The sequence below is a fragment of the Myxocyprinus asiaticus genome, chromosome 26 (genome assembly GCF_019703515.2).
Source record: "Myxocyprinus asiaticus isolate MX2 ecotype Aquarium Trade chromosome 26, UBuf_Myxa_2, whole genome shotgun sequence".
In the NCBI taxonomy this organism is placed as follows: domain Eukaryota; kingdom Metazoa; phylum Chordata; class Actinopteri; order Cypriniformes; family Catostomidae; genus Myxocyprinus; species Myxocyprinus asiaticus.
Window position 1 is genome coordinate 38418950 of NC_059369.1, and position 19122 is coordinate 38438071.

Genomic DNA, 19122 nt, shown 5'->3' on the forward strand with positions numbered 1-19122 from the left:
TTGAAAAGTAGTGCTGCGTTCCATTCAACTCAGAAAGTCGGATTTTACAACTTCCTACTAGGAAAAGTGCAGTGGAATGCATCTTGAAGTCAGAATTACAACTTGTAGGCTCGTGCAGAAATTCTCAACTCCGATTTCGCCGAGATGCAGGGGCATGATGTCACACAAATGTGTCGACACTCAGGGAGATATACAAAGTAAGTGATAAACATTCACTTTATTAAGTAATATCAAAAATGAGTTTGTTTCCACATTACATGATATTAAAGCTTGTTTAACAAACGCCTGCAGAAACAGGTGTATAAAACATTATAATCTCTTTTGATAATCGAACACCTGAAGAACAAATGCTAGCGCTGCAGCATTGTTTATCAGTTGGGTTGCGAGGAGAAATCTCTAATGAGAGTCAAACCCTGCTAAGCTAACGGGAGCATTGCAGTTCCGAAAATCGGGGAATGGAATGCATTCATGGTTGGATATATCAAGTAGGAATTTCCCTCATCCAACTTGAATGGAACGCAGCATAACCATGTACCCTGACGAAAAGAAATGTATAGCAAGTAACATATAAATCGCAAATATTATTAAAAATTTTTCCAGGTATTATAGACCACCTTGGTAGATTCATATGAAAAATTATAATTTTTTAATGTCTGTTCGGGAAACGTTCATTTCACAAAACAGTCATGCTGCAGTTAAAATTAGGCTTGCTTGAGCATTAAGTGTCGTTTCAAGTTCTGGCTTTCGTGCGTGGACGTGTTTTTAAAATGTCAGTTGGTATTACTAGTTAGCTGCGACATAATGTATGATGCCCAAAGGCATAGGGTGTCTTATTCATTGTGAAACTGTGTTTTCTTAATGGCATGAATCACACTGAAGGCCTAGACTTTTAATGCATGGCCCGCCACTGGTTATGAATGTCATGAAAGTTTAATTTGAAAGATTTAAATGTTGATGAACTAGCTACTAATCTGTTAAGAATTAGGTCTGCCTACAGTGTATATTTGTTAATGGCAAATGGAAGTATAAAGTGCCATCAGTATATTATTAGTTTATTAGAGGCTTAAGGAGATCTGTCAGGACTGATGTAGTTTGGTGCTGCCTTTAAGGTTAATTTAAGAAATAATCATTTGAAAAAGGTTTATAAGAGAATACATCCTTTGTCATGTATGAAGAATCTTTTGTTAATGAATTCTGTAGTAATCTGTAATGCATGCATGCTCTGTTGTGATACATTACCAGTTGTATCAACCTGAACACCGACTGTGCCGCTAAATACCGCTAAGCGGGTGGGGACCCCCCATAAGACTGGAATCAATTCGGGCACTGCATACATAGGGTGTGCAAATCTCATCAATTGTATAAGCAACCTATTTTCCTGCCAAGATACATCATACATAATCAGCCGATGTTTCCATTTCAATCAAGTTAAGCCTGTATCATCACAAGCTGCAAAGTTTCTATTCAAATTGTCAAATGAAATGTTCTAGCAATGCCAAGATGAGAAATTTCAGTCCGAAAGGTTTTATTGGACAGAATTATGGTGCATCCCTTGTAATAATGCTAATAAGAATATTTCCGAGTCATTTTTGATTCTATTTATATATAATGCTTTTACTATAATACAGTAAAACATATTGTATTAAAGTACTGATAATTTCATAAGAATCATCATTAACATTAATGACAATGACCAAAAATTCTAAACTAAAATGCATTATGGTCATTTTAGTAAAACACATTATGGTATTTTGTAATTACTTTTGATCAAAATGTCCTTTTGATTTTAGGGTGAAACATGACCTTGATGCATGTTCTCATGAGACTCACCTATGATTATTCTTATGCTCATTTCCTATACCATACAGATCTAAATTTATACTTCAAGACTTTATTTGAATCAGGTGTCTGTTCAGTTGAGCAGGTCTCTGTGAGCTCATCTGTTCCAGGCGGCTCTTATATAGCAACCAGAGTACCCAGTTGGAAAAAGAAGAGAGCACCATAATTACCCTGAGATTGGCTTGTACAGTAAAGCTCCAGATATCATTCCCACTCGGGGGAGGGGCATCGAATGAGCTGTGTGCCGCAAGCAGCTCCAATTAGCATTCCCTACACCTCCTCCCCAGTTTGCTTTAGCTGAGGGTAGAGTTACTGTCAGTACTAGCACCCCACCCCAACACCCCCCCCAACCCAAGCCAGCATCAGAATGCCTTCTCTCACCTCAAAGTGTTTGTCTGAGCATGAGGTACCCGGCCGGCACACACACCAGCAAAAATATCTGACAGATATCTGGAATGAGCTACAAAATGGCTTGAGATACTGTGATGTGATGGTCATTTGGAGGACTCCTGCTAAGAGGAAAGAGTGAATGGTCAATCAGTGGATTTGATCCTTGTGCATCTCCGCTGGCAATTCCTCAAAGAATCAGTCCTGGAATCTCTGTACAGTCCTTGCTCAGAAAAGAAAAAAAGAAAAGAAACAGTGCTCACAATTATCGGCCAGTCTGACTGTTTTTGGCAAGTTGGTAAAAAACTGTAAAGAGAAGTTTTGTTTAACCTCATAATGATGATACAACACTCATTTTGAGGACAAAAATATCAACATAAGCATGGCAATCAGTTTGGGGTGCTACTCTAATTACAACAGTGTTTACTACAGTCTACTACAGCTATAATGCATGAGCACACCGCAGCTAGGAAGCTAACAAAAGACCACCATAAATTTGGACACTGTCCTTTTGACAAACTATACATTCTTATTCCCAAAACATCAGCATGTATAGCCTGTTATATACATGTTAAATATTGTATTACATGTATATAATATGACAACATTAAATGTCAGTAATGACAGAATATGAAGTTCAAAGGGTGTTAGCTCGTTACGCACTTTCGTAACAACAAGAAGACTAATCATTTAGTGCCAAATATCTATAGGACCTTGAGGAAGGTCACTCAAAAGAGCTTTAGAACTCTTCCTGAAATCTCTCTCATATTTTCACACTTGCAGTTGCATTAAAAAGACGTATAGCTTATTTTAGCAAGTGTCTCAGAGATGCAGCTCTTGATGGACAGTAATCCTTGATCTTCAGTGCTTCTGTGGTCAGATGTTTGCTGAGCCACACACAAATTAATCAGACCCTGATTCATGTTTATAGAGCAGAGCAGGAGGAATATAATGTCATTACTGAATCACAGGCAAACAGCAAATGCAAAGAAGGCACAAGGTCAGACTCTGGCTGTGGACTGAACACAGGTCAGTTTTATAACAGATGGCACACCAGGATAAGGTTATGTTGCTTTATGTTGTTCATTTTTCAAAAGGTATAAGCTATAGAGATAAGGAATTGTCTGCAGAGGGTGTTTAACTAAAATTACCTCTTCCTTGTGTCTTCTTGCTGTTTCATCAACCGTTTTCCAAGGACAAAATGCACAGATAGAACACGGCATGACTTCAAAGCACCGTTAGGCTTTATGGTCGGCACAAGGCACGTAATATCAGGCTTTGAAGTAAATAAAACAACCCACGCAACGGCAAAAAAAACTAAAACTAAAAAAAAACTAAAAAGGATAGTTCACCCAAAAAGGAAAATTCTCTCCTCATTTTCTATTGAAAAGGAGATGTTAGGCAGAATGTAAGCAACTGACAGCCTTAGTCACTGGGTGAACTATCCGTTTAAGTAAGAACAACAACAGACAAAAGAGACCTGACTCAATAAAATCCATATGAAACAAGTAATAAAAACCAAATAAAAATATCTGAGGACACAAGAAACAGGAAGCAACACAAAAACAGCCAGGATGTGGGGGGATGGGGGAGGTGTGAGGAGGAGGAGAGGCAGACAGAGACTCAGGAATTTATCTGGGTTTGTGGTCATCCACAACAACAGGCTCAAGGCATTAGGAAAGAAAAGGGACTAAATGACTATTGAATTCAGTGAATCCTCAAATTCTACCTAAAGGAAAATGTTACATTCGGATATATACCAAGATCAAAACTATAATAAAAATACATAAAGAATTAATTGAGAAAACAAATGCAATACTGTCCAAATTCAAAACACAGGAAATCAACTGAAGTCAAATCATTTGTAGATATTCGTAGGTACAGTGGATATACACTGAAACTTACAATATCAATGTATTGACCACATCTAAACCCTTGGCATATGTGTAACTTAACAGACATACAAATCTTTATGAAACCGTTGACGGCTAGTCGAATCACTGGAATCTTCGCAAGGGTACCACCGCAGGACTCTCATTTACCAGTAAATTATAGTGAAGCTTTGTCTGAGAAAGGCCTTTTTAATAGCAAAGTTATTTTTAATGAAATCCATATGGGACCAATTCAAGTAAAGTCATTTGCACTCTTATATGCTCAAAACAAGTATAAAATATAGAAAAAATTATTAATGTTACAATGTGACGTTAACGTGTTTTACTCATTTACTGGTGTGTGTGTGTGTGTGTGCAATGGTTTGACCAATCTTTATAAATAACACAGAGCAGAATAAAACCATTGACGAGACGAATATCATAACATTTGCTTGAGCAGCCCTAAATTTTGTTTGAACGGTCAATGAAAAATTTTCAGTGCAGGAAAAAGGATTCGTAACAATTTGTACATAAATTACAAATTAACCATTTTAAGTTGTTCATACATATAAGTGATATTGTTTCAGTGTCTATTCAAACATACAAACACGTGTACTACACTTTACGTACGAATCGCTTTGAATGCTAATCGGATCATGTTGGAAACTAACATATAAAATGGGGTTGTTTTATTTTAGTTTGTAATCACTATAATGGTGGGAAAGGAGCAATTGTTTAGAACAGGGGAAGTTTTACACTGTTGGGTAGTGGCAGAATACTACAGTACATGTTGCACCATCTAGATACTACAGTACATAGACCACTCACTCTGCAACACGGATATGGTGGCTTGCGTTCGGATCCAGGTGATTGCCGGGTTTTGGCGAAGGTCGTTGCGACGCGGGTCGTTGCTGGCTCGGCACTCGTAGACTCCTGCGTCCTCCAGCGTGAGGTGTGATATGGCCAGCACGCTGACACCATTGGCACCATATGCTGTGTTGATCGACACCCGGCGTTTGCGGGCACCGTCCCACAGCTGCTTGAAGGAGTCCGCCCGGTTAATATCAGCGTACCACCACTGGATCTCCGGCACTGGGTTACCGACCACATCGCAGTACAGCTCAAAGGCGTCTCCCGTGAGCTTAGTCTCTGACATTGGCGACTTCACAAACCCAGCTGGAGAGGAAGAGGGTTTCAGAGTGATGGGGGTGGGCGGGGGTAGTGGATAGGAAAACAGGGAAAAGGTAGAAGAAGGTTTAAAAGAAGAGGGTGGAAAAGCAAAGAAATGCAAGAAGAAATCAAAGCAAGTCAGTTGGAAAACCAAAAGGAAAAATGATTAAACAGCAAATCAAGAAGAAACAAGCCACAAATCATAAATGAGTGGAAAAAACAGTTGTAATGTAGTAGAAGACAGAATAAAAGAGCAAAATGTGAATACATCAGTGAGAAACAGATTAATGGACCCTTGGACACTCTTCATTTGAGAGCACGTTACAATATGACCTTCAACTCTTGATGGGCGTTGGCCAACATCAGCTCAAAAGGAAATCAGAGGAGATTATCTTAAAGGAATAGTCCACCCAAAAATGGAAATTCTGTCATTATTTACTCACCCTTATGCTGTTGTTTATTTCTGTGGAACACAAAAGATGAATTAAGTAATTTATTAATTTACTACTTATTACTCAGTTCACAGGGACCACATCTGTCAAACTCCCAAAAGGACCATAAAAGTACATCCATACAACTAAAGTGTTCTGGAGTCATATGATAGCTTTGTATGCTTGGTGCTAGATTTGACGTCATAGATGCCAAAATGCCATTGGTTCTTATGTCATAACCAAATGTGACAGATATACACAGAATAGACAATAAGATCTGAGAGCTGCAGAAGAGGGGAATATATATTTTCCTGTTTGGAGCTTAACAGACTAGTTCATTTTGAACTTTAAAAAACTTCACCTTTTGTGTTCCACGAAAGAAAGAAGGTCATACAGGATTGGACAAAGGTGAGGGTGAGAAAATAATGACAATTTTTTTTTTTTTTTTTTAACTATTCCTTCAAGACTGACTCTTCTGTGTCTCCTCATTCTCCTGAAATTTTTCATGAAGTCAGATCATTATTTTTGTAATATTTTTGCCCATACAGGTATTAACCACTTAAACTGATGTGCAAACCGTTGTACCACATATCTTTGACAAATGATAAACCACAGGATAAGAGAAGAAAAACATTTGCACATAATGAATATATAAAGTCTGTATGGACCATTTGAGGCAATGCATTATTCTGTGCATTGGCAGGATAATTTACACAGTCCATCTCAAGATGCTTAAGGAAACGGCTATTCTTCCTTTAGCATGTCTTCCATGCAGTTTTTCACTGTCTTCTTGTTTGGTGGAAAATACAGAGTGGATAAGTTATGTAGAATAAAACTATTCTTTAATATAATATTTCCTTTGAAAAGGTTTTGCATGATTTTTTTTTTCCAGGTTCCCTCTGAGGCTCTCATAGTGATAGGCCAATATACAGTTTAGGGCAGGCAATTTAAACCTATGCTGACTGGCCGATTAAGAGTGATCATTCCACCCAATGTCAGTTCCAAAATCTACCAACAATTTTGTCGATGGTTAATGCACATTTTCTGTTTTCAAATATATTTGAATGATTTTGAGTAAATGTTGTGTAAAATACCTTTAAATTCAGAAATCTGTTTACATCTTATTTGCTATTACTAAATTGCATTATATAACACATTTAAAACACCACTATCGGTTGACCCCTTTGCTTTAGAAATAGTACAGTATTTTGCAAAAAATCCAACTCCAGATGCTAAAAACACTGGCGCATCTCTCATATTCTGGGAAATGCTAATAAATGAAGAGATGATGCCCTTCCGGAAAAAGTTATTATGGTAACGGATTACTGGGCCTGTAAATGAAATTATTTATGAATGCTTCTAGAGTTTACACTTCCACAGCTTTAACGGTGAGATTTACCAAAGCAGCACTAACAAAAAAGGTGAATTATGAATGCATCACAAATCAGGTCTACTTGCAGCTTGATTACTGTCAAGCCCTCTTGGTTTTTACATTTTTCCTGTTTATCGTACCACTATCAGTTTGTCACGAGTATCAGCAAGTTGTCACAGCTGACTAATGCACAGGTGGTATTAGCCGCATACATGCAACCTTAGTCACACGCAGTCTGGCTGAGACGTGGTTGAATTACACCCTCTGTGCTTCCTTTAATCTACAGTCCCCCTTCTAGCTAATCTCACACAAAGATTATATACAGCATTACTACTTTGTCACTGATGATTCTCATAAAATTCCTTGGAGAAATAAAAATGGAAACAAATGAGTCAATTGTTGACATTCCGTAAGAGTATAGCGCTGTTATATTGATATGAATAGCATAACTCAGATCATTTGATGAGAAATGTTTGAGTTCACAATGAGATCTCTGACTTTTGATTGCAGACTTTGCAAATCTGATCAAAGTTTGAGACATTGTTGGGATCTGTACTGAAACTATATGTGTGATTACTGTGGTCTTTTTCTCAGGAGAAACATCTGAGAAGCAGGATCTCATTGCTGTGAAGGAGATTTTGAAGAGATCTCGTTTGTGATTTGTCTTTCCTATGGATACAAATCCATTTACAAGACAACACAGCTCATAATGTTTCTAAACTGCAGTTCAGCTACAATATTTTAGCCTCTGGGAATGATAAATGTTGCCAGTGACGCTAGGCTAGGCTTGCCTCCAAATACTAGCGACTGCTCAAGATGGAACTATCATTCCAGTACGTTTTGCACTCTGCACACAGTTTCTCTCATTTTCAGCAGTGATACGGATCTATTTTAGGGGCATATTTGTCCCGTGTTGAAACTCACCAACCCAAAATAAATATCAATAATCTGAGTTAGTAGTCTTCTCTATCTACAACAATATTGGGACAGTGATTTCACAATTTACACTCAAGAAAGGAAATGTTTTGCAAGTCATCCAAACTGACTGAGGTGGTGTCTGACATTTAATCAACTCATAATTGACTAATTAGCTGCTGCTCAGAAATGATCCTGGATATCTTTCAAATATGAATTTTATACACAAATATAAAACAGATTGTTCCTGTCCTGGATTCTGATTGGTCAGCATTCCAGCCGTGCTAATATACACAATATGGTACCACCTATGACGTGAAATTAGAGGTAGACCGATAAATCAGCTTTACCGATTAATCGGTGTCGATAGTTGCTTTTTGCAACTATCGTTATCAGCAAAAATCTATGGCGATAGTTTTTTCATCATTTCAAATTAAGAGTCCTCATTGTGTTTCAGGTTTGTTTATACTTAAAGTCCCACGCTATGCACCAAATTTTCTGGTTATGTTTCGGATTGTGGTTGTACAATAAACTGCATCTGGGATATTATTAATTTAAGACTCTTTGTCTGTGCCCATCATAGTAAGGAAAGAACAAGATATTTTTTTGACACTTCAAATCAATTTTAAAAACTATTGGCCAAATAATCGGTTATCGACCTTTCCCACCATCTTAGTTATCGGTATCAGCAAAATTCACTCTCGGTTGACCTCTACGTGAAACACGTGTTTACAAGCTACTGTGTATATCACTACACAGCACACACAGATACCAAATATCAACCTTATTTAATGTGAACCAGTGGCCAGTATTTTGTCATTGTTTTAGGCAAGTGTTGTAGGTAATGCAGCTGTTCTAAACTCTTGCAAGTAATCACACAGGAATTCAATGTCGAGTAAAGTTAATATACAGTAATAAAGGTTACATCAGTAATAGCAAATGAAGATCGATTTAAAGTGTTACCATACCATAACATTCTCTTTTTTAGTTACAATCAAAAGGACAAATATAGACAATACAGATGATACAATAGATTGTTCCCTCTCACATTATGGCAACATGCTCACGCAGTGATTCTCAGTTCCTTCTCTAACTGATAAAAGTATTTAGGTGAGCATTTGCTAAGACACAGACTCTGAAGGAAGCCGGTGTGTGTGGAGCGAGCTATGAAAAGACACAATTTTCACTTAGTTGAATTCCCTGCCTCAGGCACGATCATATGAGCCATAATTATATTCTCTGAATTAAGACATCTGTGTCTGTAGTTTTCACCCACCCTAACGAACAGAACAGGCTTTCACACCTTGTCTACTGGAGCACGATTCTCCGCACAGCTCTCCTGGAACAGAAACATCTAGAACATTGTCTCCACGCGAGCATTGCTTATCAAGTGCAACTTATCAATGAGCACTTATCAGAGAAATCAACTTATGCTCCTTTAAGTGATGTCAAATCAAATCACTTTATTGTCACACAACCATATACACAAGTGCAATAGTGGGTGAAAGTCTTGAACCAATGTCAAAAAGTGTTTGTCTGTCGTAGACAATAAGGCAGACAACATCCAAGACAAAAAAAACATAGAATTGTAAACAAAACAAACATAAAACTGCAGTGTTGTGTCGCAGCTCGCAGCAGCCATACTCGGCGCCATCTTGAGTCTAATGATGTAATTCTGAGTGGGAGATCTTTGATACATAGTCCAATCATATTTAAGGTTAATTCAATTCCAGGCACTGTCGGTGATTATAGAGCCATTCAAAATCAGAACACTGCTAACCAGCATTAACGACGAACCACAAACTCTAAAAGAGGATAAACGTACGATCAACATACTGTAAAGTAACCGCTAAATGCAAACAATAAACTGTTAGGATAGCTAAATAAATAGCATGATTTATGATGATAACTTTTAAAAGAGAGGAGAAACCCCTTCCCATCTTTTGTTGTTGACATCAAAGGCTGGAGCATCCAATTAAAGTGTATTGTATTTTCTGGTAATTATTTGCCACTTGGTAATACGGCTAATACTTATACAATAGTTGGCCCACTGTTTGTTTGTTTGTTTGTTTTGGAAAATCACACATCTCCTGTTGTTTATTCATTTACAAAATGGTCAACTTTCCCATTATGCCTGTCATTTACTTTGCATAATGTTTGGCCTATGCAGTTCATGGCAATATTAATACATTTCATTTTTGAGTTTAAGGATATTTTCATGTCTTTGGTACAATAAACAATTTTGGTTCTGTATTGGGTCTCCACTTGATGGCCAATATTGTAAAATCTGGTTCCTCTGGCAAAACCACTGCTGCAATGGATAAGAGAAAACAAGCTGTAACACTCTCACGTGACCGGCAGTAATAGATGCCAACTTAAAAAAAGCATTTTACAGTGGCATTTGGCAGCTTGTATGTGTTAACAGGATCATTTATATCTGTGCCATGTGAAGCATCACTTGAGTTTTCCCCCCTCCGATGGGAACTGCAACTCCCTAGAGCACAATAAACCACACAGCAACAGACCCCAGTCTGCCCACCTGTCTGTCCGCCAACAACTACATTTAAATCAGATTCACTCTGATGCAACATTTACACCCATGAGTGTTGTGTAGGTGGAATGGATCATGTGTGTTCTATACAGTGCTGATTATTGGTTACCAATTTGCATATCTATCTATCTATCTATCCATCCATCCATCCATCCATCTTAGAGTCACAATATCACTTTATTTTTTATGTTGTACAACAGACTGTGATTTATTCATCTTGTAAATCTTTTTTTTTTTTTTTTAAGACTTCCTACTAACATCGTTTGCAAACTGAATGTTGAGTATCAAACACAGGTGGTAAGAATGAGTAATTTTGTTCTTTAGCCCGCAGAAACTCTTAATGGCTCACAAAGGTGTTACATGAATACTTGTTAAATCTCAACCGGCATTCTGAGTTACTGTCCTGCTCAATTTCAAACAACTTGAAATGTGTCTGTTTAAATACAGACTGTATTTAGACTGTTTTAAAGACTGTTATTATGCATAACATATAAGCATATCTGCCTTAAAAAGCTTTAATAACGACTGGAATTAGCCTCTCACATACTTGCATCTCATTAGCTCTGGGTTTACTTAATGAAAATTCTGTCATGACAGTCTGTACTCACACTCATTTTGTTACAATCTTGTATGACTTTGCCCCAAAAAAAAGAAATTTCACAATGCACTTTTTCTCGTATAACAAAAGCATACAGGGGCTGTCAAGCTTAAAACAAAAGCACCATAAAAAGAGAAGTTCATTACGACTCATGCACTATATTCTATATTAGTCTTTTGAAGATGTGCAATAGCCTTGTGTGAGGAACAGAATAAAATTTTCGTCATTATTGACTGAAAATCTTCCCCTTCATTGCAGCTCTTTCACCTATACGCATATTCAAACTTCAAAAGTTTGACTCAAAACATCTCACTTTTGAAAGAATGTCATACAGATTTGGAATGGCATGAGGGTTTATAAATTATGATAGAATTTTTATTTTTGGGCAAACTATCCACCCGTGTTGAGTCAACCGGCTGTTGGCCGAGGATGTCACAGTAACTCAAGTGCTATTTATACTCAGTAGAGAGCCTTGAATTTTGTGCTATACTGTGAATTGTTCATGAGGCAACATTAGACATGCTCCATAGACATATTCACGCCCCACGCCACAACCAATTCTCCATTTCCTTCAGAGTGAGATTATGGTCTGTTTTGGAATGTAATAGAAAACCACACAACACTGTGTGCATGACAAACACAAACCAACCTATAAACCCTGTCCATTAAGAGTTAATGGATTCCCTTCCACAAAAAAAAAAAAAAAAAAAAAAAAAAAAGACTACAAAGCCACAGTTCTGCGCTCCGTGTGTCTGTTCTAATAATAGAAGCATGCAGCAGACTGAGGCAAAGCCATTTACAGACCTGCAGATATCTGTTGCTGCTATCATGAGTGCACTACACAGTCAGTGCTGTCTCAGGGCTTCACCTAGGCCACACATACAATGTTTACATCTTGATTTCTGTAATCAGATTAATTTAATTATCTAATAGTAAAAGGGGCTGAATATATTGCACCATGTAAAAGAAGCGATTGCATGAAGGGATCACTCTAGGTTATCTGTCTGCACTCCAAGTCCAACTGTTAGGACACAGATCCAAAAAATTAAAGGCGCATTCAGTTATTTGGGGCTAATTTAAAAGGTTTTACACATTAACAAATTAATTGTGTTTTTGTGAAGAGTGATCTGAATTGTGTACACTCACATGAGATGAAGACTGTACTCATAATAGTTTTCTATAAAAAGTGTTTTTATTGTACATGGTGCGGGTCACCCCTTCAGTGTGTTTCGCCATGTTGAAATGACATGGTCCGCTGTGCTTCACTAAAAGTCGAAGAAGAAAATCCTTGCGCTCACTGGCTGCCGCCTATATAGGTATATGTTTCTATGCTTAGCGCAGTATTGTTTGGTGATTCGGAGAGCAAAAACAAAACAATGGAACATACTTATTATCGTGCTTTAGAAGCAGAGACAACAGGAGATTCAGTAGCTGTACTGCCGAAGAAGCGAAAAAGGTCAGAAGCAAGAAGACAGAAAGACCAGCAAAGGCAAAAAACAAGAGTAAACAGTGGTATGGCATACAAAAGGTGGAAAGATTTGATGACGGAGAAAAACATGAGTAGTGATGCCGATGTTGCTTCTTTTATGTTGGACAGGAAAGACATTATTAATTGTTTAGACCACCCTCTAAAATAGTGTCAGTGGTATTTACAAAAAACGTATTCAAGTTTCCCTCTAAATAATTACGTGTATAGTCAATGTATGTTAGTAATGGAAGGTTTTCAGCGGTGTTTACAAATGCAACTGGAAAGCAACGTGTAATTTTATTTTCTTTATCACAGTTATAGTAAGGGGGGCCCATCTACCTCCACCTCTATGAAATGGCACACATCTTCATTCGTTTAGTAGCTTGGCACAGCAATTGTTGTGGATTCTGAGACATTGGTTTGCTTGGAAACAAAACGAGTTCTTCAAACACAGTATTCATGGACATGCTAAATTTGATCATCAAAAACAATTCTAATCTTTCCTTTGTGATGTATCGCTAGATAATTGAGGTTTATTTCACGCTAAGCAGTTAGCTAATAAAGGTAATAACTGTTTTTTAAAAATAACGTAAAACTTAGACAGTCTCCAAAGATTATTGATATGAGGGACAATAATAATCTGTCCTTAACTGTAGAAGTCTGATCGCTTGAATTCTGACGTTTGTTTTTAAGCAAAGCAATTATATTATAGTAGTAATAAATAACTTTAGAAATTACCTCAAACTCCGACATTTTCCAGATGCAAATTATATACCAAAGCTGGTGTAGGCAGCAGAGATGATCATGCTTATCCACGTCGATAGATGGCAGTACAGCATCTAACACCACTGTCATATCGGTAGTTATAGGGCTTTTCCACTGCATGGTACAGCTCAACTCGACTCAACTCTGCTCGCTTTTTGGGGGTTTTCCACTGTGGATAGTACCTGGTACCTGATACTTTTTTTAGTACCACCTCGGTTGAGGTTCCAAGCGAGCCGAGCCGATCCTAAATGTGACGTCAAAACCCTGCAGATCACTGATTGGTCAGAGAGAATCGTCACTACCAGCGTCACTGGATTTGCGACACGGGACATCAACCCGCTAGTTTTGGTCGAGGTTCCAAGCGAGCCGAGTCGATCCTAAATGTGACATCAAAACCCTGCAGATCACTGATTGGTCAGAGAGAATCGTCACTACCAGCGTCACTGGATTTGCGACACGGGACATCAACCCGCTAGTTTTAAAGTTAGCAACAGCGACAGCAATATGATTTGTTCACACGACTTTCGAATTGTAAAAAGAAATGGCTGTGCGCAAAACCACGCCTTGGTCAATAAACGAGGTGCGGACGTTCCTCTCGTTAGCGACGAACGAAACGACGTGAAATGAAAAAGTCTTTCAGGAAGTGTCTCAGCTGTTGGCCGCACACGGCTACCACCGGACCTACCAACAGTGTAGGGAAAAGTAAAAAAAAAAAAAAAACTTAAAAGTGACTACAGAACCATCAAGGACCACAACAGCCGGAGTGGTTCAAACAGAAGAAAGTGGAAGGGGTTCGACCAAATGGACACTATCTATGACAGTAGACCGGTGAGCAATGGGAGGGAGAGTGCCCTGGACTTGCCGTTGTTAGAGTCCACGATGGAGGATGGTACGTTTTGTTACATTAACTCTATATTCTGCTTGAAAGCGTCACTTTATTTAGTTGACCAGCTACTGGAAAGCTTGCTTCTAAAACAACCAAGCCAATTTAACTGTTACACTTGTGTAAAATCACCATGCAACAACTGCTTTATGCAGCACAATGAGCTAGTAGCTAACAGCTAACAGTCATGTTATTGTTTATGGTCAGTAATGTTTGTGTCGCATTTAAGATGATTTCACAGCAGTAGAGGTGGCGCAACTATGACGATCAGCCTATAATCCCACCCACGTTGAGGCGGCACTAAACTGCAGTGGAAAAGCAAGCTCAGAAAAGTAAAGCAAGCAGAGTCGAGTCGAACCGTAACGTGCAGTGGAAAAGTGCAATTAAAGTACACGAAGAAGAGCAATGCTAACGCTAGCTAGAGAACTACTGAATGAACCTTTAAAGTTGAAGTGTTTAATTTCTATGCCACTATGGTTAGTTACCAAACACAGTTGCAAAAAACACTACTTTACGAAGTCATTATGGTTTCTCAAACTCTTCCCTCCTCAATGTCAATGTTGCTGTGTCAGGCTGGTTGGTGTGCTCAAACAGAGTATTGATAGCACCACAGTGTTTACACTTTTCAAGGGAATCAACCTACATATGGTGTACTAATAATTAAGTAAGGCATCAAACCCTTGAAATAACTTCAGAGATGTTTTTGAGGCTCTTTGCAAGTAAAGAGTTGAACTAATGAACTAATCGGTACTTATTATTTTAGGGCGAACAATTGGTCGTGGACCGACACTGTTGGGCCATTATTTAAATGACACACTAGTCTATTACCATTGTATCAGCAACTTCAGATATATCCGCTCCCAAATGGTGCATAAAAAAACTTCCTTTCTAAGTGGGCAGTTCTTGGCCAGAATAAGCTGCAAAAAGGTCCAGAGGTTATGCCAGTAGTCAAAAGCATAGCTAAACAAACATGACCACTAATAACTAAGGTACTGGCATAAACAGCATTATTGCTCTCAGTTGGATTCATTCTAACCAATTTTTGACCACAGAAGTTTGTGGGCCACAGAGTTTAGATTCCATAAAGCAGACAGTTGTGCTCCATGGTGCATACAGCAAGTCTGGAATGTGTACAGTTTGGCTTTACCAAACAATAGCTGGATTATCCAGGAGAGCCACTGACCATATGTCTGGACAATCAAAGTAGACCTTTACACACACACACACACACACACACTCCATACCGTACTACATCAAGGAACTTAGTGAAAGAATGGCTTTGTTCGGAATAATATACTACAGGGGTGCTCACACTTTTATGGCATGAGATCTGCTTTTTCATAATGATATTACAGTAAGATCTACCATGCACAATTAATATATATATTGTAGGCAGTGTTGTCATGATACCAACATTTCAGTAGTCAGAACCAATACCAGTTAAATTTATCGATTCTCGATGCAAAAATTAATACGGACTAATTTGTTAATTGGGTAAAAATTGTTTCAAGTTCAAGTAATTATTCAAGACAAGGAAACAGTCAGTAATAAAATAAGAATAAAGAAAGAAAAAGCAAACAGTGCTTAAAATTTCTAACAGCAGTATCAAGTATTCAAGTAAACATTCTTACATTCTCGTGGATTACAGATCTTCACCTTATGATTAGAATACATTAATATTTTATTTGAAAGCTTCTAAAGTTATCCAGCCAAGAGCAATGAATTGTTTTCTTGTTAATATTAATATTAATGACAGAGAAAGTGGCAAGTCTATCAGGCTGCATTTACACTGCAAGCTGTAATGCACAGATCCAATATTTTGATACAAATCTGCTTTTTTGTCCCAGTATTTACGCTTACTTCAGACATAACTTACTATGTTTCTATCAGTGCTTCAATAAGACAGGCATTTTGAAATGTAACTGACCATCACACAGGCACGTATCCGCATTACGTGAGTGCTCTCACAACATGCGCACACAACAAGAAGCGGTCTGTGCTGTCTATCAGACAATGCGAGTTTCCAAAACGTAGGATGGTAGGGGAAGAGTCATTTACATTCACGAGCTATACATGATTGGCTGATTCAGTACTATTTATCAGGAAAGCGTTACCTGATTGGTCAGAGAAACTATAGCCCTACCCCTAATCGTACAAATCAGGAATGAGTCTTCTCCTGCCATCCTATATTTTGGAAATCCATGCACGTGAGAGTCGAAATTAGGAAATAAAAAGTGATCTTTAAGAGTTATTTGTTTCTCTCTCTACTCCCTTTACCATTTGACCTGTTAACGAGACCGGTGGTTGTCTTACGATCGACTAGTCGATCGCGATTGAAGTAATGAGCACCCCTGGTATATTAATTTACTACTTACTAAATTCTATGCTGTATACATATATTTTTCAAATTTGATCAAATAGTGAAACAGTAGGAATTATTCCATGCTAAATGGTTCAGGCAGTAGTATGGTACATTCTTGTCACATGACCTCATTACTTTCAATGTCAGTGGTGTCAAGTTATCTATCATCTTGGAAATAAAAATGGTTATTTTAAATTTTTTTTGTAAAAATGTCTTAAGTTTTGTCAGTCTGATCAAATAATGGGAAATGGGAAAAATTGTAACTTACATTACTTTCAGTTATTCATCACATTACAATGTAAGGTCGAATGCATCACATTAAAGTCGGCATGAAATGAAAATTCACCCTATCTATTTTCTAAATGCATGTTATTGATCTTATTGTGAACGATTCATCCATGCATATTTGTATTTAATTTTTTGTAATATTTAATCAAAATGTAATAACTCGATCTTCCGGTGAAACGACAGACTTCTCTCTGGTGACATATGCAGGACTTCTCCAATCATTTAGTCCGTGTAAACCCTGCCCCTTTCTTATAAATACCACAACCTTGCGTAGAGTTCAACGAAGCGTCAATCGCATGTTGGTGAAGATGGTAAGGTGTATTTTCGTCTGTTTTCCTTCAAAACTATTGTTCCTTAACACAAACTTCCTTGGCTACGGGTCGGCTGGCTTTAATTTACATTTCGAATTTGTGGACGTGTTCGAGACATTTCACGGCTGAATTGCTGAGGTGTTCACTAATGAATACAATGCTTCGGATGCCTCTGGAATTTATATTTTTGAAATCAGTTATTTTGGGAAGCACAGCATGAGTAAGTGGTTTTTTTCTTTATATTTAGTGTATTGTGATTCAAAACATTACAATATGGTTATCTTTTACTCACTCTCAATGGCTACAGCCTCTTTGTAAGCAAAGACCACAATGTGCTTGTGTGTTTATGTTGTCAGTTTGATCACAAATGTGTTGAGATCGCTGCTCAATTTCACAGATAACCGGCTCTGACTAGAGCAGCATGGTGTGTGTGTCTGCTGCAAACTCGCATTCAGACCATTCCATTCTGCTATGCAACGCCCATATTTTCACAATCCAATCAACAACCAGTGGATAAACTCAAATCCCCGCCCCACATTTTTTCCTGTTCGATAAGTTGCTTCACTCGGAAATACGTCACAATACAGAAGTCAGTCGCAACTTCAGTTTCATGCCGACTTCAAGGGATCCATTATTCCACACAGTATGTTCTGTTGCATACTACACACTCTGGCAAATGTAGTAGGTCATCCAAGTATTCTATGCATTCAGAAAATGTGTATACTGTGCACACTATACATTCTATATATTGCAATAATAGTAGGGCTGCAATGGTACATGTATCCGCACTGAATCAAACGGATACAGGGCCTTTAGTGCGGTACATGCTAATGTACACTAATGATTACATATCTTAGCATGCGTGAAACCAATATTAAAACAACATATACGAACAACACAAACCGCATAGAACTAAAATGAAAAAATTTGGAATCAAAACTTAACAGAACAGAGTGCCAGACGGTACACTAGACTATCAACGTAACTAACCTCGGACCGTCTCTTCATGTTATCTACACACTCAGGTGAGTCACTGTCTATAAAAAAACAGTCATCTGTACTCTGTGAAGTGTCAGCATGGTTTTTTTGACCATTTTTACAAATGTAATACCTTACACCTTACATTACATTAAGAATATACGCCGATGTAAGTGAAAACACTGGAGACCGGAAATTTAAAACAGTCAAATCGTGGAACACTTCCGCGTTCAGGAAAAAGGTGGATATCTGCATCTCCCGCTGAATGCGCTTAGATGTGATATACAATTTGGAACAGCCTTTCTGTGGGCTCAGACAGGGTTAAAGCGATAATGAACGCCATAGAAGTATTTATTGCAGCAGATATGCAACCATACTCAGTCGTCGAGAACACATGATTTAAGCATCTGCTTAATGTGCTCGAGCCCCATTATTAAGTTCCTACAAGAACGCATTTCGGCAATTCTGTAGTGCCCACTCTATATAAAAAAGCACGTGCGGTAATTGTCCAGCAGGGGACATTGTCAGTGCTAACAGATCCACCCTCTCCTCTGATAATGTGGATATTCTGATTTTCCCGAAAAAGAACAAAAAAACTTGAAAATTGAGTGATAAGTACAAGTGGTAAGCTGAAAGGCAAAACCCTGCTGAAAAAAACAGCTAATACCAGCCAACCAGCTTAGGCTGCTTTTAGCTGGTTTTTTCAGTAGGGAAGACACAGAAATCTGCACTGCTAATGTCTTAATTTTGTTACAGTTATTACAATTGCACTTTTTTTCCTTATATTAATATTTACATTTTTATACAATGTGCATATAAGAGGCTCTTAAGTTTTGTTTTGTAATTTTGTTGAAGAAATAGTGCAGTCATGTATAAATGAGCCTTCACAATAAGAATTGTTTCCCATCAGCCACTGTGTTTTACATTTTAAAG

The 19122-nt window shown here is 37.9% G+C and overlaps 1 protein-coding gene across 3 annotated transcripts in view; it reads right to left on the bottom strand.

The window, feature by feature from the left end:
• LOC127416611 (neuroplastin-like) overlaps positions 1-19122 on the bottom strand; it is a 67192-nt gene that overhangs the window by 25162 nt on the left and 22908 nt on the right. For all 3 annotated transcript variants that reach the window (XM_051656046.1, XM_051656045.1, XM_051656044.1), the window contains exon 2: positions 4926-5273. In XM_051656046.1, the coding sequence (XP_051512006.1) occupies positions 4926-5253 (328 nt within the window). In that variant the 5' untranslated portion in view covers positions 5254-5273. The remainder of the gene's footprint in view (positions 1-4925; positions 5274-19122) is intronic.